We start from the raw sequence: 23,548 nt of genomic DNA, 5'->3' as shown, positions 1-23,548 counted from the left end.
AAATAAAACCGCCAATAATAATATTACTCAGAAATAAACACTTTACATACCCCTCTCTAAAATAAAAATTGAAATTAAAATAAATTCTTTTAAAAAAGGAAAAAGGACAGTTCTGGAAATCCATAAACTTTGATTAGAATTCAAAAAAATTTGTCACTACTGTTTCTGGAAATTCCAGCTTTTGAAAAGTTCAAGTAAATGCAAATGACAAAATGGGATTGTGGTGGCAATGCAAAGGTGTTTAGTAGTTAGTAAATCTAGGCGTCCAATTAAATGTGGATACTGAATACACATTTTACCTTTATTGCCTCCCAAATTACATTAAAATGATATCTCACCCTACATGAAGCCCAGATACTATAAAATGTATATAACTCCTACATAAGATAACTAGAAAGAAAAAAGAACTCTTAAAAGTGTAAAAACTACAATTGAAATAAAATAATAAAGACATGGACAGCAAAGTTGAAAAAGTACCCCAGAAAGAAGAACCAGAAGATAAAGAGATTGAATACTGTGTTCTAAGAGACACAATAACTGAATAACAGGTAAGCAAGAAAGAGAGAACAGAGAAAACACAGGTGAGAATTATAAAAGAAAAAAAAAATTGAGAAATTTTCTCAGCGTGAAAAGAAGTAAACTTACAGATTAAAAAGATCCACACTCAGGGGCACCTGGATGGCTCCGTCGGTTAAGCATCCGACTTCGGCTCAGGTCACGATCTCACTGTTCCTGAATTTGAGCCCCGTGTCAGGCTCTGTGCTGACAGCTCAGAGCCTGTGGAGCCTGCTTCAGATTCTGTGTCTCCCTCTCTCTCTGCCCCTCCCCAGCTCATGCTGTGTGTCTCTCTCAGAAATAAACATTAAAAATGAAGTTAAAAGGATCCACTTTTAAGCATAATAATAAATTTTTAAAAAGCATAATGATAACTTTTAAAAAAGAATACCCATGTCATAGTGTATCACTGTGAAGTTTCAAAACATAAGAACAAATAAAAATCCTACAGTTTCAGGAAAAACAAATCGCTCCAAAGATCAAGTTACAATGGCACTGTAATTCTCAAAATCAGCCTTAAATCTTAGAAGCAATAGTAGAGAAATGTATTCAAAATTTGGAGGGAATATGATTTCTAACCTAGGTTCTATACCCTGCCAAAGTATCAAGCATGGGAACAACAAGGGAGAGAACAAAATGATTCCTGAGTAATGGTGAAACAAGACACAAGACACAAAAAGACACAACAAGACACAAGACACAAGTCACAACAGCTCAATGGCACACATGAATACAGGCAGGCTCTAGAAAGTCATGATATCTTCAAGAAGACGTAAGTGACAGACTAACTGATGGGCTTGAATGGATTGTAAAGGGCAGATCATTCACAGAAAATAAAGCAAACGAACACAGACACTAATAAAAATTTGCACAAGGAAGGAAATGTCACAGTATTTCAGGGCTCAGCTGTAACCATAATAGTGTAAACCCTGAATGATGCACTGTGTGTACGTGTTCCTTTAAAAAATGTGAAAAATAATATAACTCAAAGCATGGAAAAAAGCGGATCACAGACATTCATGATTTAGAAATATCAAATAAAATCAGCACGCATTCCTGATCAAAACTTCTGAATAAGAGTGGTTGGTAAAAGATACTTAGTATCACTGGAGCTTTAAACACAATTCTAGAAATTCAAGTAAATTCAATCAAATAAAATAATGAAAAAATTACATGTATATTAGAAATTAAGAAGTAATTTTTTTTGTCTACCAAGAAAAGTGAAGATGTTTAACCAAGAAAATATTAAACAAAAAAAAAGAATTCAAGAGAATGACTGGTCACAACTTTAAAAAACAATTGTTAAATACCTTCCTTGAAATGTCAACATTAACCAACTACGATTACGAGAAGATTCCATTCACAGCACCATCAAATTACATAAAACCTAAAGGTGTATCCCAAACAAGAAAAATGGAGGAGGCTACATTATAATTTAAAGAAGAATATTATAGAAATGTGCAGTAAGTGGAAAGTGAGACAAAAGTCCTAGATGAGAAGGCTCAACATGACCAATATTTTCACTGTTTTTACAATTCTTTATATACATGTAGTTTTCACAGCAGGAAACTTCTGGTAACTAATGATAAAGGCACTTGCTGTGATAATAAAACATATTATGAAACCAGAGTTTAAAAAGATAGGATAGAATTTGTTCCAGAAGATGCAAACAAATTCCAAATTATAAGCACACAAACATATCAGATACATATACACATATTTAATATTTTATTAAACGGTAAATGAGTCATGACAAATCCATAAAGCAAAGACAGATTTTTGATACATGGCTTTGGGAGAAGCTTTTCTTTAATTCAAATTTAAATTCTATCTTATTCTCTGTCCCTGAATAAGATACAGATCTATAAGGATTTGGGTATAAACAAACAGATGAACAAAGAATTAGAATTTTTATGCTGGGTGAATACCCCTACTTGAGTGAGGAAGGTTTTCCTACGCATTCCCTGGTGGCCACATAAACCAATGGCACCAAAGAGATAAAAATGTTTGGAATCCCTGGAAATGAAAACCTCCCTGAGGTCATCTTATCTGCCCGGTCATAAGGGAGATCTTGGAATTGAGATTGTTGAGGAGATGAATTGCCCCCATGTGGATGTTAAAACAGTGCCGTACGTCTAGTTTGTTTGTTTTGTAACTCCTTGGAAGTGTCTACAATTACATGCTCTGCGTTCCTGCTGAACGCCTGTCCCCCTTACTCGTTCACAGGCTGCAGAGGATGGGTCTCAAGGGTGGTGGATGTGGGAGCGCTTTCCCACGACTGTTAGCTCAACGACCCACAGACCGAGTCTGTGCCCTCTGCCGTGACCCTGCAAGAGGCTTATGAGGAAGGGCAGGGACGGAAGAGAAAGGAAGCCTCTTCTGCAGTCGACAGCCTCCCTGAGTCCCTCCTGTGACATGACCACGGGATGTGACATCACCATCAGTGGTGACCGCTGATTCAGCAGGGAGGCCACACACCCTTGATGAGTTGGCCCAGCATAGAAAGTATGAAACCCTAGAACGTGGCTGCAGACCGTGTGGAGACGGGGCCTTCAGAGAGGCCATTAGATGAGGTCATGAGTGGAGCCCCAATCCAACAGGACTGGGCCCACACAGAGAAAAGGCCGCTTGAGGACACAGCGAGAAGACAGCCATCTGCCAGGGGAGGAGAGACGCCTCGGGGGAAACTAAGCCTGCCCACACCTTGATCTTGGACTTCTCATCTCCAGAACTGAAAAAATAAATTTTTTTTAAGTTTATTTATTTATTTTGAGTGGGGGGAGTGGTCAGCAGGAGAGTGGGGGGAGAGGGGCAGAGAGAGAGGGAGAGACAGAATCCCAAGGAGACTCTGCACCGTCAGCACAGAGCCTAACACAGGGCTTGAACCCACGAATCGTGAGATCATGACCTGAGCTGAAATCACTTCACCGAATGAGCCACCCAGCCACCCCTGAGAAAATAAATTTCTATTGCTTAAGCCACTTCATCTGTGGTATTTTGTTATGGGAGCCCCAGCAAACTTTACATCTAACACACACACACACACACACACACACACACACACACACACAGAGAGAGAGAGAGAGAGAGAGTTATTCACCATGGGGTGTCATCCTCTGCAAAAAGAGAAATAACCACAAAAAAACCCACAACTGTTTTAAAGGAATTGGTGCTCAAACACAAAGGGAAAACAAAATCTACAAAGTGTCTGGTATTTTTAGAAGCCCGTGAAAAGCTGCATTTCCTACGAAAATAAGTACTGGGACATTCTGTGGTAGGCAAGCATGGTCCAGACACGGAGCTGTGCTCCATCTAAGTGTATAGTTGAGACGCAGGGGAGAGAGAGCCGGGGTGTTGCAGACCCCACCGGGCCACAACGTTCTCCTTGTTTCCCGGACACCTCAAGGCCAAAACTTCAATGTGGCAGTAAGAATAGGTCTCCTGGGGCGCCTGGGTGCCTCTGTCGGTTGAGCATCCGACTCTCGATCTCCACTCAGGTCATGATCTCACAGTTCATGAGTTCGAGCCCCGCGTGGGGCCCTGCACTGATGGGGCAGAGCCTGCTTAGGTTCTCTGCTTCTCTCTTCCCCTTTCCTACTTGCACTCCCTCTCTCTCTCTCTCTCTCTGTCTCTCAAAATAAATAAGCTTTAAACAAAATAATAGCTCTACTGAGCGCTCACTATGGGCCAGACGTCGGTGATCTCATTCAACCCTCATCTACCTTACCTTGACAGACATTACTGTCTCATTTTAAAAATTAGCAAACTGATGTTTAACAAACATCAATGCTTTCCCGAGGTTGACACAGCCGGACAGTGGCAAAACCGAGACTTGAACTAAGAGAGTCTCACTGTCGAACTCAGAATGAAACGTAACACTATGCCGCCCATCTTTTGCCTGTGAATGACTCTCCAAGATGGAGATCACGGTTCACACGTGCCATATACATTAACAAGTGAAACAAATGTCTGTTTTACACAGTAAAGACACAAGGACAAGGCTTCGGACAATTAAAGCACTACAGAAGAGCTTTGGTTATTTTGCCAAATCTCAAAGGTCACAATTTTATTTCACCTGCATGACTAGATACTAAATTAATACAAAAGTCACATGGCTTGAGTCCATTCACATGGTTGTGTCCATACAGATTGCATGATTAATTCAACAGTGGGAAATATAATGGTTATTTTTATTTTTAAGCCAACAGAAATTATTTTTTAATTGTCTTCCCCTCACCAGGTCATATATTTAATCATGCTGCTTTGGTTAGAGTATTTTTTTAAATAGCGTTATGTATGATATCTGAAATACAAGTGCAGAGAGCAATTCGTGTGAGGAACGAATTCTTTCAAACAAGCGTAAGAGATAAATACTGACTTCCAACTAGGTGAGAGCTCTTCAGCCACAGATACACCAGGAAAATGACCACACTCTCAAGCAATCTTCACATCCTCCTATCAAAGCCATAGCTGAGCAAGGCTGGTCATCAGCTCCATGCCAAAACCTGGCATTTTTCTATTACTTCTGTCCACAAATGTTACAAAGAAGGAGGAAGGGAACGAGTGTTGGGAATCAGAAGACTTAGGCGGCGCTAACTTCAAACTATATGACTAAGTTGAGTCGTTCACCTGTCTGGCCTCAGGTTCTTTACCTGTAAAATGAGGGGGGATGAGTCATTTATTGAGGAACTACTGTGCACATCTGCAGAGAGCTCATGATCCAACAAACTTACCAATGAAAAATGAAACACAGCGTGACAGGATACTTTAACGGTGACATGGTCAAGTGCCACTTAGGACAGAGCTGAGAATAACTCTATCTTCCCAATGGGTGGTCATAGACTTGTTTGTGCTTGACCGTGACGGACAGCTGGAGCTCCTCGGGTGAAAACAGACGGGCGGAACATAGAAACGGGGCCAAAGAAGGAACATACTAACTATCACGGGCATCAGAGACCATGCACGATGCTGGGGACGGCTTGGTTACTATGTGGGCAGGGCAGTGGACGTTAAGGGCTCACAAGGGGGACATTTTGTGGAGAGCTAATGAGCTTAGACAATTTACTAATTCTGATTCTCTGATTTTAACACTAACAGCTCACATCTGAACTTTCATACAGCTTTTCATCCAGAAAACCTTTAAGTTTGAGATTGTTTTTGACAATCTTTGGACAAAGGAAATCCAGTATGTACGTTGGTGTTCCTACCACCCTGTACCCCCAGTAGCTTAATTTTATTAAGAAAACAGGGTTCTGGGGGTGCCTGGATGGCACGTCCGATTTTGGCTCAGGTCATGATCTCACCATTCGTGAGTTCAAGCCCTGCATCGGGCTCAGCACTGACGGTGTAGAGTCTGCTTGGTATTCTCTCCCCCTCTCTCTGCCCCTTCTGTGTGCTCATGCTCTCGCTCTGTCTCTCTCAAAATAAATAAATAAGCTTTAAAAGAAAATAGGGTTCTGTGTTAGAATAACCCAAGGAAAAACACCTTCTTAATTTACAATGACCTCAACTTGGCTTTCGTACTTAAATGTCTAAGAAAGGAAGCAATTGCCCCCAATATTCCTCTTCTGTGAACATTATCTTTTAATTAACAAAATGCTTTGGGACATATCTCTTGCCAGGGGATTTTCAGAGCTTTTCTAATATCACTTTGTAATGAAACAAATAGCTAACCCAAGAGATTTAATTATACTGGCGCATGAGTATACGAAAGAGAAAGATGTGTGTTGGTGTAGGACGAAGGTCCAGTGAGAAATAATTAGCATAATTTATGCTACTAGGTGTGAGAGGTCAGCAGTTCTTTACATACTGAGAGCATTTTCCATTAAAAAAAGTAACATTCTCAGCCCCAGTGGTGCATTAGCTCTGTTGTTCTTGGGTTAGAAAGATACCCCGAATGGCAAAGACCACATCTCCGGTGATATGTTAGCAGACGTGAAACAAACACGGACAGGTAACATCTGTGCATAATTAAACTTCTACACTCTGAAATTAAGAACATCTCTTCACATACTATATTCGGGGTATCCCCTGCCCCAGGAAGCTCGAGACAGAAGGCACTGAATATCTCCTGGAAACCATCAATTACAGAGATGATCCGGACTGCACCTGCTGAAGTCAATGCTGACGCTAAATATAGACACCATCTCTTGGTCTGTGCCCTCTGCCATATCTCAGCCATACCACACAACAGACACCTCTTTCTTTTATCCAATAAGACTGCTGGACCCAGACACTCTGCTCCAAGAGAGGAGAATTCAAGTAAGAATATAATTATGTGACAGAGAGACGGCTCAGGACATCGGGACGTAGAAATCCAGTGGAATATACGTCAGTCATCAGGATGAAATGTGTGCAGCAGGACTGAACAACACTCCTGATATGATGTAAAAATTGGAAACTCGGGTGAAATGAATGAACAGTTACACTATTATGGCTACTGTGTGTGTGTGTGTGTGTGTGTGTGTGTGTGTGTATGTGTGTGTGTACAAGTGCAGAAGACACCAAAAGTCATAGGTGATAGAGGTGATAGATGAGACATGATAGATACACATAACACATACATGTATTATAGAGAGATAGTTATAGATTATTCATAGGTATGCATACATCCACGATAAATAGACAGATGGATAGATAGATAGATAGATAGATAGATGATAGATCGATGATAGATGATAGATCGATCGATGATAGATAGATAGATACATAGATGACAGATCGATGATAGATGATAGATATGCATATACACATGATAGATGATAGATAGATAGATAGATAGATAGATAGATAGATAGATAGATATGGTTAGATAGGATTTTTTTTCAAAACTGGGACTACAAGAACAAAAATCACTTTCATGTAAGATTATAGAGGATTTCCCTTCATTGTTTTCCTAAATCTGTATTAGTAGTTTAAATTGGCATTTAATTTTAAATGGGAGAGAAACAAATTTTCAAGTAATCCCTAGTTGGTGAGGTTATGATTTAAATTACTCTAATCAGTGATTCGTGTTAGTCTAGAGAAAGACAGGGCTTTTCTAGGCAATAAACGAGTTCTGTGTCCTTTTTGTAATATTGGTATTGCAGTGGTTTAAATGAAGCAAAGTAATCTGTATGTAAGCTCCTAGATGCAATACCCAGAGTACTTAGGAATCTGATGGTATTATCGTCCCTAATAGTTATTGCTCACATGAATTCCACGATAAGATCACTTATTAAGACAGGAGGAAACCAAGGGTGGGCGGAGGGGAGAGAAAAGGTCTGGCCCAAGTGCCTGCATTCAAATGAAACAGGCTCCAAAAATGTTGGTCTGAAATGTGAAGAGAAATGTCTGTGTCTTAAAAAGACTTTATCTTTTTTTTTTAAGAGTTTTTTAATGGTTATTTATTTTAGAGAGAGAGAGAGAGCATGCATGCATGTGCGTGTACAAGCACGTGCTTAAGCAGGGGAGGGGCAGAGAGTGGGGAGACAGAGGATCTGAAGTGGGCTCTGTGCTGACAGCAGAGAGCCCGATGTAGGGCTCGAACCCACAAACCTTGAGATCATGACCTAAGCCAAAGTCAGACACTTTACCAACCAAGCCACCCAGGCACTCCTTAAAAGAGTTTTCCTATTATTAAAATAATATTATATTATTTAATTAATTACAATTATAAATAATAAGTTATTATACATAATTTGATACTTTTAAATTTAATTTTTAATTTAATTATTAATTAACATATTAATTAAATTGTCAGTTAATTAATTAAATTATCATTAATTATTTTAAATAATTGCCTGGCAATTTAACATATGATCATAATTCAGGATTTGGAAAAGAAGGGAAGGAATAAGGAACAAAAGAAAATTATCGAGAATCCCTACTGAGATACAGCTGTTGACCTGTCCACGTCTCTTCCAGCTCGTTCACAGGTGCCGCCATCTGTCATTTCTGTATACGCTCTTGTGTTGTTGATGCTATATATTTTACATTTCTTTCACCAGCAGATAACGAGGGTAAAGAGGGAAGATTTCTTCATTCAAATACATTCCTGTCATTCGCTTTCCAGTCTTCCAACAGAGTGTTTTACACATTTGCCTGTTTAGTGTTTCACACACAGAGGTTCTTGACCGTGATAACTTCACGCAGGAGAGGATATTCTATTAACGCATAGTATTTTTGTTCTGAATATGCCTTTTCCGTAAACGGCGTTTATGTGTTTGTTTTGTTTTCATTTGCCTACGTGCCAGTCTTTTATCTTTAATTTTCCTTGTAATTCTGCGTTGTATGTCATACAAAAAGCGTATTTCTTTAAAAGCCAGTTGATAGTTGATGTTTAAAGGGAAGAGAAAGCCAACAGCATTTATGGCACACATATGTGTTTGCTCTGGTATCTGTCAACTTGCCTTTTAAAAAAATATCTCTTGCTGCTCCCTTTTATCTTATTTTACGCTCATCTCTACAGATCATAACTGAGGGGAAGGACAAAGCACGAGATTGCGAATTTTATGTATTACGAATTTTATATGAATTTAGTATTCAAACATAATTTCCCCATGGAATAATGAATGTTTATACTTCTTTGCATTAATTCTAGTTTCCCACAAGAAACATTAAGTAATGGCCTCAGGGAAATCAGGTAACATTATTACCAAGTTATAAGTGTCTTGAAATATGTGGGGTTGTGAAGTTTCTGAATAGAAAGTTAGAAATTAACTACCGTTGCCAGAAAAACTATCCACATGGATGGAGCAAGGGCTACACGTCAAGTTTCCTGACCATTCTGTGTGGGCAGTCTGTTTACTCTCTAAAGTGTAAGTAAACGTGTCTTGCGTTTTACAAAAAAATTGCATATATAATTATATATATGCTATATATTACATCATATAATTATATTATTATATATCATTATGTTATTACATATATTACATTATATATTATGCTATATTATATTGTTTGTAATATTGTGAATATGTTATTAATATATATTACATATGAATAGTAATTATATTAATCACTCCAATATATATTAATATTATTATATTATATTACTATATAATATATATTATTAATTTTAAATTAATATTAATTATATTAATCAATGTATGATATATAATAAGTACATATTATATATATTAATGTTTTAATATCTACTGTTTTTAATGTTATGTGTTATAATATGTAACATTAGATATTATATTAATTAATCAATATATAATATATAGTAAATATATTATATATATTAATGTTCTAACATATACTGTTTTTAATACATGTTATGTTATAATATATAACATTAGATATTATATTAATTCATCAATATATAATATATAGTAAATATATTGTATATATTAATGTTTTAATATATACTGTCTTTAATATATGTTATATGTTATTATATTATATTATATATTATATTATATATTATATTATATTATATTAATTAATCAATATATAATAAGTAGTAAATATATATATTAATGTTTTAATATATATTGCTTTAATATGCTATATACCATAATATACGACATTATACATTATAATATATTAATTATATTATACGCACACACATATACTTGGGCAATACATAAATATTCAGATAAGTACCAAAATGTGAGTGTGTCTATGTCCGAGAAAGCTATAAGTTTGGCTATATACAAGCTCTTTTTGAAAGAAATATTATATATACCTATATATAAATGTCATTATTATTGGGATCTGAGCGAAAGCCTTCCCAGTTCCCGGAAGGATCAAGATCAAGGGCAGGTAAGAGAGGTGAGCTGAAAGGAAATACACAAATAGGGCTTGGGGATGGTTTGGTTTCTTCTTCACCGTGTAAATATTTATCAGTGGACAATCACAGATCAGCGGGACCAGCACCCACCCAGCCTCCACAGTGCTGCGCGCAATTTTACGCTTACAAACTCCCCTGACACACAGACTACGAGGAGCCGGCAGCCCCAGGGCTAACCAGACCACTCCTGGACCTCACGGAGACCAACCCTCCCTCACAGCCGGGGCCGAGGGGTGACAGGGACTTCGTTCTGAGGCTGCATAACTTCCTCCCCACCCCCCACCCCCCCCCCCCCCGCCCCGCCGGAGGTGTCCAAAGTCACACGTGCTTCCAGAAGGCCCCGGCTGGCCCCAGCCAGCACCAGCTGGCTCTGAGGCAGTGCCTTCGTCCTGCTGCCCCTCCAGGTATACATACAGTCATCGGCTGAATCCCAACATCAGGCGGTTTGGTAACTTCTATGTTGCAAACCTGGATTCAGATCTGCTTGCCAGAAGACTGACATCTGGCACGTTACCTAAATCTCTGCGCTTCAGGTTCCTTACCGGTTTCATCAGGATAAGGTGCTCTCCCCAAGGCTGTTACAACTATCCGGTGAGAGCAGACACGCCAAGCCCCTGACACAGTGTAATGCTTGGGGAATACTGGAGTCACAACACGTTAGAACTACTGCTCGTGGCATGTATTTTGTCTAGAGGCTGCAAACGGTCCAACTACACATCTGATGGTGTCGGGAGTGAGACAGTATGGAAGCGCGGGGACTGCGGCAAACTGGGAAGTCTATGGTCTGACCAAGCGCGGTCCAATTCCCAAACGTATGAGCTGCGCTGGCCAAATGAGAAGACACATGGCTGTTGCCCTGCAGTCTTTCAACTCCGTGGCCATCGGCATTGTACCAGGAGCTCATGGTACTTGAAAGCAAACCACAAAGTACATTCTGTAGACATATTCTCAAGTTTGTGGACACACCTTCAATAAACATTAATAAATTAAACAAGGAAAGAAAAGGGCACTGTTTCTGATCATAGAACCTTAAAAGAGAGACAAAAGGGACCTTAAAGTAATGAATGACTGAATCAGTGTGTTCCAATTAGGTAGCAGTAACTTATGGGCTTCATGGGCAGAAAGATGCATACCAGCCCTCTAAGCAGTTAAAAATTCCATTGTGTTCTAATTACCCATTTAATTCCTTGAATACCAATGTGCAATTAACATTACAAATAATCAAGGTTAAAAATATAATTAATGCAAGTGTGATTTAGTTATAATTAAACTAATTACACAGATATGTAGCATAATAAGGGACTTGCAGACCATTAAGGGGATGTAAATGTATTCTTTCTTTCAAGAATAGCTATTTGAATTTCATTTTCCAATTAGTTTACAAATGATGGGATGGGATTATGAAGGAGATAGTCAGGCTTCCAGGGATGAGAAAAATAGACCATATACTTTTTGTTGCCTTTGAAATTCTGATTCGTTTGCCCGTATGCACTGGTAAATAGAGAAGTTGGAAAACACACACACATACCACCTAAGCAACAAAAGCACACCTTCTTTTTTCTACGATTGCAGGGAAAAAACAACAGCACAGTAACTTGAGAGAGTTTCCTTTATACACATCAAACCCTTTCAGAGTCGTAACCAGGACTCATACATGCCTCAAACCTTTGCTGAACTCATCAGTTCTATTTCCTGCTGTTGGCCATAATAGTTCCAAACACTGACATTTTATCATTTGACACAGACCAATATATAATTGTATTCTCTGTCCGTAGATGTGGCAATTGTAACAGTTAAGAGTCAGTGCCAACAGCATGATGGGTAAGCACGTAGCAGGTGGAGTGAGACATGTTTTCAAGTGTCCAGCTTTCTTCATGTAAGTTAGGAAAGCAAATATTTCTTTTGGGGGGAGGAGGGACAAAGGGATGGAGGGGGGAAGGAGGGAGAGAGAGAGAGAGAGAGAGAGAGAGAGAGAGAGAGAGAGAGAATCTTAAGCAGGCTCCATGCTCAACACAGAGCTCAATGTGGGGCTCGATCTCACAACCCTGGGATCGTGACCTGAGCCGAAATCAAGAGTTGGAAACTTAACCAACTGAAACACCCAGGCGCCCCAGAAGGCAAATTATTTCTTACATGAGAAGTCCATGCCTGTTAACTGGACAAGGTGGTTTTTATGGGAGATCTCAGTGCATCTTTACTCAAGCCCGTGAGTTATCATTCCCAGCACACAGGTGAGGAAAACAGACCAGTGGGAAACAGAAGACGGAGGAAACCAGAGATCGTGAGAAGGAAAGGGGTAAACTAGGCACAAAGAAAAGTCTGTGAAGAATCCTACATCCGTCAGAATGAAACCAGAATGACATTACCAACAACAAACAAACCCTGATTTTCCACCTCTGGGGATGACTGGAAAGCAACAGACTATCTGGAAAAGTGGTAAATAAAAAGGGGAAAAACCACAAGCATTCTTCTGCCATTTTTTTATATGAACGATACTTCCGAGTAATCACACAAAATGTGGTGAAAACAACTCCGTGTAAAATTATCCCAGAGAGTAAATGGAAACAAAGATAAGAGCTGGAATATCACTATTTGGTAGTCCCCAAGGAACGAATGCCACCAACCTAGACACGAGGCATCAAAACTGCTGATATCGACATGCTGAGCATCTGAAACTAACATAACACTATTTGTCAATTATACTTCAATAATCAGTAAATAAGTACAGAGTGAGGACCGGACATGATGTGCCACTGATGAAAGTAAGTAACACTACCTCCTATGGACTCATGCCCAAGTCACCTACTGCCACTACATGATAAAGTAGTCAGAATTTTTTAATTTGAACCTGAGCCTGATTCAGCCCCTGGATCCAGCTGCACCTTGCAAGAAACAGGACAGAGAAGCATGAGAAACTTGACCATCTGTATGCAGCCAGCTCTCTCTTCAAACCCAACAGCGCACGACCAACAAGCAGATTGTAAAGAAAAGAAAAAAATGGAGATAGACCAGTAGCTTGAGAGATGTAAATGCCCTATCAAGAGTTTACAAATAAGCAAGATTAACCTGTGGTGTCTAGGGATAACCTTGGGTGATAAAGCCAAACAGAATCTTCTAGAAAGAAGAGGTAGTAATTAGACCAGGCACACAGAGGGGCTTCTGGGTTAACAGTCAAAATTCTACTAACTGGCCTGAGTCTTGGTTGCAAAAGTGTTGATTTTATAATAATACACTAAGCTACATTAAAAAAAAAATCAGGGGTGCCTGGGTGGCTCAGTCGGTTGAGCGTCCCTTGCTTTTGGTGAAGGTCCTGATCCCCAGGTCGTGAGATTGAGCCCAGCTTTAGACGCCACAGAGAGAGTGGAGCCTGCTTAAAATTCTTTCTCTCTCCCTCTGTCCCTCTCCCCCCTCACGCTCTCTTTCTCTCTCAAATTAAAAAAAAAATCGGGCGAGGAGACACTCTTGAACAGGAGAAGGAATTAAGGGGTACTGGTCTTGTTTTCATTCTTGAGCTAGGTACAGATTATCAAAGTGTATTCCCTTTGTAAAAATTCATTGAGATCTTCTTTTCTAGTTGTAACTTATACTTCAATAAAAAGTTTCTTAAAAGGGAATTTTTAAAAAATATTAAACCAAGAGCGGTGTCTGGCTATCTCAGTTGGTTAACCAGCCAACTCTTGACTTCAGCTCAGGTCATGATCTCACAGTTTGTGAGTTCTAACCCCACGTCGGGCTCTGGGCTGACAGCTCAGAGCCTGGAACCTGCTTCAGATTCTGTCTCTCCCCCTCTCTCTGCCCCTCCCCTGCTCATGCTCTGTCTCTCTCTGTCTCTCAATAATAAATAAATGTTAAAAAATTTTTTAAAAATTAAAAAAAGATAAAAAGCTTCTGCACAGCAAACAAAACAAATCAACAAAATTAAAAGGCAACTACAGAATGGGAGAAGATATTTGCAAATGACATGGCTGATAAAGGGTGAGTATCTAAAATCTACAAAGAACTTATCAAACTCAACACCCAAAAATAAATAATCCAGTTAAGAAATGAGCAGAAGACATGAATAGATGTTTTTCCAAAGAAGACATCCAGATGGCCAACAGACACACGAAACAATGCTCAACATCACTCATCATCAGGGAAATACAAATGTGTAACAGTTTTCAAAACACTAACTCAAAATTATGTATGTTATTTAAAGGGCAGTGACAGCAATAATACCATTACTACATTTTTAGGATCGAGGAAGACCACAGACTTATTGATTTGATAACGTTAATAGAGAAAGAAGACTTTAAAAATCATTCAAATTAAAAAGTTAGAATGAGAAGGTAGGAGTTAAAATTTTAAATTAGGTAAATAGGTTTTGAAGAAAATAGAAGTTGTCAAAATTACAACAAAAATTAAGACTAGGAATAATTTAACAGGAAGGATTGAAAATGAAAGTTTTCAACAGCAAACTAGCTTTCCTTATGAATCATAAATTTTAAAATCTATATAAAATTTAGCAAGTAAAAGAGATTTACATCCACAACAAAATTAAGTTTACTACAGAAAGGTAAGGCCAGATCAATAATCAAGAATCTTTCATTTATGACATAAATGTGCCAAAAGAAAAAGAACTACAAAACATGTTCATCTGCGTGAATGCAAAATAATAAATTTAAGATTTTCCTTACAGAACCTTAAATAAAATTGCAAAATAATACTCACAAAGTAAAAAATAACATCTAGAGAATTTTCAAACTGTCACAGGTGGTAACACAGAAATACAAGAACTTCAGTGAGCACCACCATTTCATATCATTTTGACAGTTCTTGGGCAGTTCAACTTTGGCAGAAGAGAAGACACAGCATAAAAAGTTCAGTTCTTTCGGGGCGCCTGGGGGGCTCAATCAGTGAAAGCGTCTGACTTCGGCTCAGGTCATGTTCTCATGGCTCATGCGTTCGAGCCCCATGTCAGGCTCTGTGCTGACAGCTCGGAGCCTGGAGCCTGCTTCAGATTCTCCCTCTCTCTCTGCCCCTCCCCTGCTTGTACTCTCTCTCACTCCCAAAAATAAATAAAACTTTTAAAACAATTTAAAAAAAAAGTTCAGTTCTTTCCAAATTAATCTGTAAATGCAACATAAAATCAGTTAAAATCCCAGTGGAAGTTGTGGACACAATGCCTGCCTTACACTTCTTTCCTCCACCCAAAAAATGATGACTGGATTTTACTTGGTTCATTCATTGCTATGTAATCAGTGTCTTGAAAAGAAAAACCCACGCAAACGTCTCTGCTCATCAGAGACAAGAGAGTGCTAAAACAGATCTCAAGCCATTGCCTGCTGGGTTCTGGAACAGAGTTTCAAGCCACTGCCTGCTGGGTTCCGGATCTGAGTTACATAAAGCAGCTGGGAGTCTGACCCCTGCAAGGTAACGGGTACCAAAAGCGCTCCTGTGTGATGACGGGGGACCAGAACCACGTCCAGTAAGATACCTGGGTCTACAGCACAGCCCCACCACTCCTGAGGAGGCTGAGAGAAGCAGCCTTGAGTTTAGGGTACCAGAAGGCCCCCCCCCCACCCTCCAGCAGGCCCAGACCAAGCAGTGCAGCGACCATAAATGCATATTCCCCCATCGTGGCAGGATGGGACCCCAAAGCTGTCAATGTAGGGCCTGGCTCTGCACTGGAGACCCAGAGAATCAGGAGTGGAAGGTAGCACGGAATGGACAGACACAAGCTGACACACAGGAAAGGAGAGAGCAAAAGCAAACACATAAACTCACTTCTGAGGTCAGCGAGCAAAGCCTGAAGTTGTGAGAAAAACCTAACAAGAAGAAAATTGAAAAAACAAAGCAATTAAAGAGATTAAATACTTCCTGATGGAGACACATTCATCTGGGGAATAGATCTAAAAAAGATGTGCAAGGACTCTATAAATTGCAAAATATAATTAAATATTTCTAAACGAACTGAATAAATGCCTACAGATACCACTGTCACGGAAAAGGCAGAGAAAATTTCAGCAAGAGCTCAATTTCCCCAAATTATCGTATAAATGTGATGCGATCTCAATCAAAATGTCAATATTGGGACATTTTTATAGAGGGTGGTAAGACGATCCTGAAAAATAATATGTAATAAAGGTCCCAAAAGAGTTACAACAATTCTGAAAGTCAAGAACTCGGAAGAGACAGGCAGAGCAGCTGAGCACCAGACGTGTTTCCAACTGATGGACAAAAAGACACCTCGTTGAGAAAACGGCATTAAGCCAATTGGAATTCAGGATAAAAAAAAAAAAATCAAATTACAGTAAAATCTTGGATTGTGAATGACCTGTTCTGCGAGTGTTCCGCAAGACAAGCTAACATTTCTAACAAATTTTAAGTGGCTACACAAGTGATGTCTTGCAATACGAGTCGTACGTGACACCAAATGTCACATGATCACAACTGAGCCAAGGACTCTTGAAATACGCTTTGATATGCAAGTGCTTTGGATTACAAGCACGTTCTGGGAACAAATTATGCTCACAAACCAAGGTTTTATTGTGTATTTCTACCATACAGTGGATCTAAATATAAGCTCCATATAAATTAAAGACATGAGGGGTGCCTGGGTGGCTCAGTCGGTTAAGCGGCCGACTTCGACTCAGGTCATGATCTCGCAGTCCGTGAGTTCGAGCCCCGCGTCAGGCTCTGTGCTGACAGCTCAGAGCCCAGAGCCTGGAGCCTGTTTCAGATTCTGTGTCTCCCTCTCTCTGACCCTCCCCCGTTCATGCTCTGTCTCACTCCGTCTCAAAAATAAATAAACGTTAAAAAAAAAATTTTTTTTTAAGTAAATTAAAGACATGAGGGGCACCTGGGTGGCTCAGTCAGTTAAGCATCTGACTTCGGCTCAAGCCAGTATCTCACGGTCCATGAGTTCGGGCCCTGCATTGGGCCCTGTGCTGACAGCTCCGAGCCTGGAGCCTGCTTCAACTTCTGTGTCTCCCTTTCTCTTCACCTCTCCCCCGCTCGCACTCGGTTTCTATCTCAAAAATAAATAAACACACAAAAAAAATCTAAGACGTGAATGTTAAGCTTTATGACCTCAGAATGAGGACAATCTCTTAAGATTCAAAGAACAAGAAATAACAAAGGAAAAAAATTGATAAATTGGCTCCATCATCACTGCAAACTTCTACACACAGAAACTTTTAAAACAAAGTTAAAATACAAGGTATTTATTCAAACACATAAAACAGGCAAAAAATTAGTTCCCAGTTGAATGTATGGAAAACCTTTATGTTGATGAGTAACAAAAAGACAGACAACCTTAAAGAGAAAAGGACAAAGGCCTTGACAGGCAATTGGCAGAAAGGAAACCCACCTTACAAATAAACGTGGGAAAAGCATTCAAGGTCATGAATAATGAAAGAAGTGCAAATTAACAATGAGATTTCGTGCCCACCAGATTTGCAAAAAATTTAAAACAATAACAATTATTGAGTGGGATTAAGAAATGCTCCTGGAATAACATAAATGAAGTATACCAAATGATCTTTATATTCTTGTCTGATTTTAAGATATGCATCCCTTGGGGCACCTAGGTGGCTCGACCAGTTAAACATCTGAGTCTTGATTTCAGCTCAGGGCATGATCTCATAGTTCATGGGTTCGAGCCCCGCCTCGGGCCTCGGGCTAACAGCCTACTTGGGTTTCTCTCTCCCTCTCTCTCTCTGCCCCTCCCTCACTCACGTGCGCCCTCTCTCTGTCTCTCTCGAAATAAATAAACTTAAAAAAAAAAATAAAAAGGTAAAATAAATAAAATATGCATCACTTCACACAAATACCACATTTAACCATGCACACTTCACACGCAGGTAACAGATAAAATGAACACATAGTTCATCTGTATAGAACACACAGATATGAATGTATGTTTAAATCATACTAGTAGGAGACAGTAACACTGCATTTTAGGACTACAAGAAGATCTTTTGCTTTCCGGGTGCGTGCCTGGCACATCATAGAATGACAATATGTATTTATCAATTCAAAAAGTAGCTAATAAATGGGTGATTTCATATTTTCAAACAATTTTCTTCAATAGTCTATTTGAACCTATACATAAAAACCTCATGGGGCGCCTGGGTGGCTCAGTCGGCTAAGCATCCGACTTGGGCTCAGGTCGTGATCTGTGGTCCATGGGTTTGAGCCCCTGCGTCTGAGAGCTCGGAGCCTGGAGCTGCTTCACATTCTGTGTCTCCCTCTCTCTCTGCACCCCCTCCCCCACCGCGCGCTCTGTCTCGTTCTTAAAAATAAACAAACATTTAAAAAAATAACTAAAAAAAAATTTAAAAACCTCGAGCACATTGTTTCCAAGTGGGCTTAGGAGTGACTGTTACCCCCAAGCAGACAGATTGAAATCAACTATTTATATAAGGACCTTCCGAGGAGGTACAGCAAGGCACATGGTTGTCCTTACGAGTTGAGCCACAGACGTCTGAAATCTGTTATCAACGCTACCAGGGTGCAATGAATTTGCTGCCGTAGAAACAGCTGTACGATTGCAGGTGGGAGAGGAGTGCAGGGGGCACAGGGCTGCTCCAGGACAGACTCAGCAGAGGAAAAGCCAAGTAGCCAATCCAGCCTCTGGAGAGGTTAACAACAAGGCGCCTCTACTTTTTAGGAGAGAAAAAACCCAGGAACAGTCCTGATCAAGCAGGGACGGGGAAGACAGAGGCCCTGCCGACTGGATGGCCACATCTCTAAAGGCGCCCACACGCCCAGACAGATGTTCCCATGTGGGCACCACAGCTTGGAAGGAACCAGAGGACGGGGTGACGCACACCCTAAAAGGCCGTGTTAGAGGAGTGGCACGCGGGGATAATGCTCTGTGTTGGGGGTTGCCCACAGGGCCCGGATGGGACCAGCCGGCCTCGGGCAGGCTCCAGCGGGGAGAACACCCAGCATCTTCTGTGGTATGGGCAGCAAGGGGCATGGAGGTCTTCCCTGATCCCCCGGATGCCACCATCTGGATTCATATGTTCGCTCTCCCCTACCCGAAGCCATCAGGTCATCCACTGGAAAGAGGGGGTCTGGGTGGCCCAAGATGGAAACCACGCAGTCCCCTCTGGCCACCTCTGCACGGGCGGGGGCGTCTGAAGCTGGATCTGCTGGTAAAGCAATTAGAACCAGCGCCCCCCTCGTGTCCTGACCACTCAGCAGCCAGCGGCCCAATACCTCCACCCCATCGGGCGCCACGGCAGAGGTCAGCCTTAGCTGCTTTGGCCAATGCGCCCTTGACCCTCTGGCCGCTCTTCCCTTTCGCCGGGAGGGGCACGTGGAGCTCGGTTCCAGGGCCCCTCATTCTGTGCACACCCAGTAAGAAAGACCACGTCTGGATTTACCCTGTGGGAGTCCTGGCGACCATGTGTCCTGAGGTCGGAGGGGTGTCTCCATTCAGCATCTTGAACGTGGTGCTCTTCCCGGCCCCGTTCACCCCCAGGAGCCCAAAGCACTGTCGGGAGGGAAGGAGAAAGGGAAAAAAGTTCTGAATTACAGCAGAAGGCCTTGACTTTCACGACTTCAAGCTGGCTCGGAGCTGGCGTTTCTGTGCCTCGATACCTGCAGACCCTGGACGTCACCCGGTTGTATCGAGCACTCTGCAGATGGCAACACACTCTGGAAATTCTACTGGCGGCCAAGCAGAGTAACCATTTCAACGACCACTGGGGACCAGTAAATGCGTGTAAGCAACACCCCGGAGGCCAGAGTAAAGGCAGCTACCTGGGACTGTGCGGAGACCTCCCGTCCCCTCAAGGTCCTAACTGTGTCCGTCTGGGGAGGACCACGGTTTTTGGAAGCCACGTCGTTATAGTCATTACGCCCTTGACTCCACCGCACAAAGTACTCCTCCCTCCCCCACCTCTTCTCCCCGCCCCCAATTCAGATCTAGGCTGATCCTGACATTAGTTAAGACAGACGTTAGTTCTAAACTCTGACACTTAGCACCAAGTCAACGTCTTTCGTGGTTTGGGGGTTCACTGTTGTCTTGTATTCCCTGGGAAAAACGGCCCTTTTGCTGTCTTCTCCAGACCTGGTCTTGACCCCGTATCGCAGCATGTTCTCAGCTGGAGGTTCTAGGATACAGACGGTCTGTGTGGCTCTTACAATGTCCCCTCAAGACCTCTCTGTTGCTTATGGCAAAAGCTGGCTCTCTGTCTACTAACCCCGGCTGACCTGGCTCCGTGAATCTTGGCAAAGTGCCTGTCCTGGGCTTCCTGGCGCTGTGCCCTACCTAAGCACAGGACCCTACTTGGGGGCTCCGGACGACAGCTGCTCATCTGAACTGCCACCTGCTTTAATATCCATGCCTTCCCATCCCACTGGGTCTCCTGCACCATCTGACACGGGGTCCAGCTGCCACTTCTGGACCTGCAGCTCCAAGGCAGTGCCACTCAGGTGCCGTCACCCTCGTCCTGCCAGGGGCAGCACGGCCGCTGCTACATAACACGCTGTGTTCACGGCCCTCCGTTTCCTACCCGGTTATGAATTCCTAGAGGGACAGGGACATATCTCAGTCATCTCCGCCTCGTCTACCGGCTCTCACAAAGCACTTTACATCATAGCATTTAAACCGCCACGTTCATAAAAAGTCCATCAAGCAAGTTCATCAAACAGGGGTGCCTGGGTGGCTCAGTCGGTTAAGAGTCCGACTTCGGCTCAGGTCATAATCTCACGGATCGTGGGTTCGAGCCCCGCGTCGGGCTCTGTGCTGACAGCTCAGAGCCTGGAGCCGGCTTCCGATTCTGTGTCTCCCTCTCTCTCTGCCCCTCCCCTGCCCATGCTCTCTCTCTCTCTCTCTCTCTCTCTCTCTCCGTCAAAAATAAACATTAAAAGGAAAAAAAAGCTGAGCAATCAGAACTGCAATATACGTGGCATCTTGGATCATCTCAGAGCATCTCCCTTACAAAGCGTTCCAAGTTTTTCTAGTACCCTTCGGCTTAAAACTACCATGGACAGGTAGCGGCCACACTGAAGCGGATTTTTGAAGCAAAGTTAAAAAAATAGTTCGATACGACACCACAGGTTGCATAGTGAGTCTCTGAGTTCCGTGGCAAACAGCAACCACAAAAACACTCCTTCCTTAGCGTGCTGTCCTCTGCAGCCACAAACCACAGCGCAGCTCGTGAGGCCGTTCCTAGATCGGTTTACATCGGTCCCCGGGCTTCCCTTCACCTCGGAACGCCGCTCTCTGCTCACAGCACAGCCTCACTGTCGCTCAGGGAACCGTGTAACCTACTTGGAATGCCTCAGGAGCTTGTAACAATATGAGTGCAAGGAACCTCATGTTTTTAACAGTTAATGAAAGGTAATCATTTTCAGACTTGGTTTCTTTTTATGCAATTAAGCACAGATCAGGAACAATTTGCATGGCTTCTATCGGTTCTGATTAAACATTCCTGCTAGAATTAATGCCATCCCATGAAAAGCAATTCTGAGCTATTGCTTTGGTGTGACTGTTCTTTCGCCTTTCCGGAAGAGCGTTTTGCTAGGTGGGCTTAATTGGCCATTTAAAAAGTACTGACGTCCCAGGAAGAGTTAGAACAGGTCCCCTTAATGAGTTGGGTTGAGAAAATATTGGCACTCCATAAAATGTCATCCTGCAGCCCAAACAGCGATTAAAACTCAACCACATGAAATTTTTAAAATTATGAAACCGAATAAATGCCATCAGCAACAAAGCTTCCCCAGGGAAAGAGCCAATAGACTCTCCACTTAGATTCTGTGTCTACTGAGTTTTGCAGAAATTCCAGAAATGCGAAGACTTTCAGCTCTGACCTCAGCTATTCTCAGCACAACACAGCAGAATTCACAGTTTGGAGATACACAGGTTTGTAACAGAAAGGGGTACGATTAGATGGCACCTACCTCTCCTCTTCGTATGCCCACGCTGATATCTTGCACAGCGGTGGTCTTCTTGAAGAAGCCTCCATAGCTTTTACTAAGGTTGCATAACACGAGAAGGTCTTCACTGGTCATTCCTTTCAACACTCGTATCTGCTCTCGTTCCACATCTATATCCTTGGAAGACGTGACCGTGCCTTGGATGGCAGCGTGACCTCTGGGAACATAAAGTGAAGAGCTCATTCACATGTGGGAACAGGAACTCGAAGAGTCCAAGAGAGGGAGGGCAAGGAAGGTCAGACACCTGTCAACACAGAAGATGCGGTCTTGGGAGGCACCTGGATGGCTTAGTGGGTGAAACATCCGACTTCGGCTCAGGTTGTGATCTTACAGTTGATGGGTTCAAGCCCCGCGGCAGGCTCTGGGCTGACAGCTCAGAGCCTGGAGCCTACTTTGGATTCCGTGTCTCCCTCTCTCTCTGCCCCTCCCCTGCTCATGCTCTGTCTCTCTGTGTCTCTCAATAATAAATAAACGTTAAAAAAATTCTTTTAATAAAAAAAAAAAAAAAAGAAGATGCGGCCCTGAGATAGCACTATTGGATGAACATGAATTTAATTTTCAACTCTAATTTCTTTGTTTCAGGGCAGAGCTGCTCGGTTTTCAATCTTATGATTCTCCACCTGGCACATTTTAACTTTAACGTAAACTTCAGCTTCCCCTGTACACCGTAACATGCCAACGAGTTTTGATCGTTAAACGGGTTCTGGTACCCATTCTGATCGTTAAATGAGTTAAGGTGGGAGAAGGGCACACAGGGTCTCTGTACTAATTCTGCAGTTTCCTGGGAGTCCTAACCCATTTTAAGATAAAAAGGCATATAACATAAAATGCCCACCGCCAGGTTCCAGTGCCCCTGTATTATTATTATTTTTTAAGCTTATTTACTTATTTGGAGAGGAGGGTGAGTGAGAGTGGGCTGGGACAGAGAGACAGAGGGAGAGGGAGAATCCCACACAGGCTTCACTGTCAGCACACGGCCCCATGCGGGGCTCGAGCCCATGAACCGTGAGATCATGACCTGAGCTGAACTCAAGGGCTGGATGCTTAACTGACTGAGCCACCCAGGCCCCTGCTCTCTATTACTTTTTCTGTGCCTGACATCACCATTGAACAAAGATAGAATTTATTCAACACACAACCTCGATGATGAGAGAACACAGGTAGCTACTTGGAAGTCTGTGTTATGGGACGCCATCCACAGAACATGCAAAAGCATGAGAAACAAATCAAAAACAAAAACAACGGAAAGTTATAGAAACCACTACTCCAAGATCATCGTAT

General features: G+C 41.8%; 1 protein-coding gene across 1 annotated transcript in view; it reads right to left on the bottom strand.

Moving 5' to 3' along the window:
* The window catches only part of ABCA13 (ATP binding cassette subfamily A member 13), a 396,309-nt gene that overhangs the window by 65,429 nt on the left and 307,332 nt on the right, over positions 1-23,548 (bottom strand). The window contains exons 54-55 of the mRNA XM_019450998.2: positions 22,232-22,424; positions 19,708-19,817 (exon numbers count right to left, since the gene is read on the bottom strand). Coding sequence (XP_019306543.2) covers positions 19,708-19,817; positions 22,232-22,424 — 303 coding nt within the window. The remainder of the gene's footprint in view (positions 1-19,707; positions 19,818-22,231; positions 22,425-23,548) is intronic.

Source organism: Panthera pardus, unplaced genomic scaffold, assembly GCF_024362965.1.
Source record: "Panthera pardus isolate Hobbes unplaced genomic scaffold, ASM2436296v1 HiC_scaffold_8, whole genome shotgun sequence".
Classification (NCBI taxonomy): Eukaryota; Metazoa; Chordata; class Mammalia; order Carnivora; family Felidae; genus Panthera; species Panthera pardus.
Note: the sequence above shows the minus strand (reverse complement) of the source record. Positions and strands in the feature narration are given on the sequence as shown.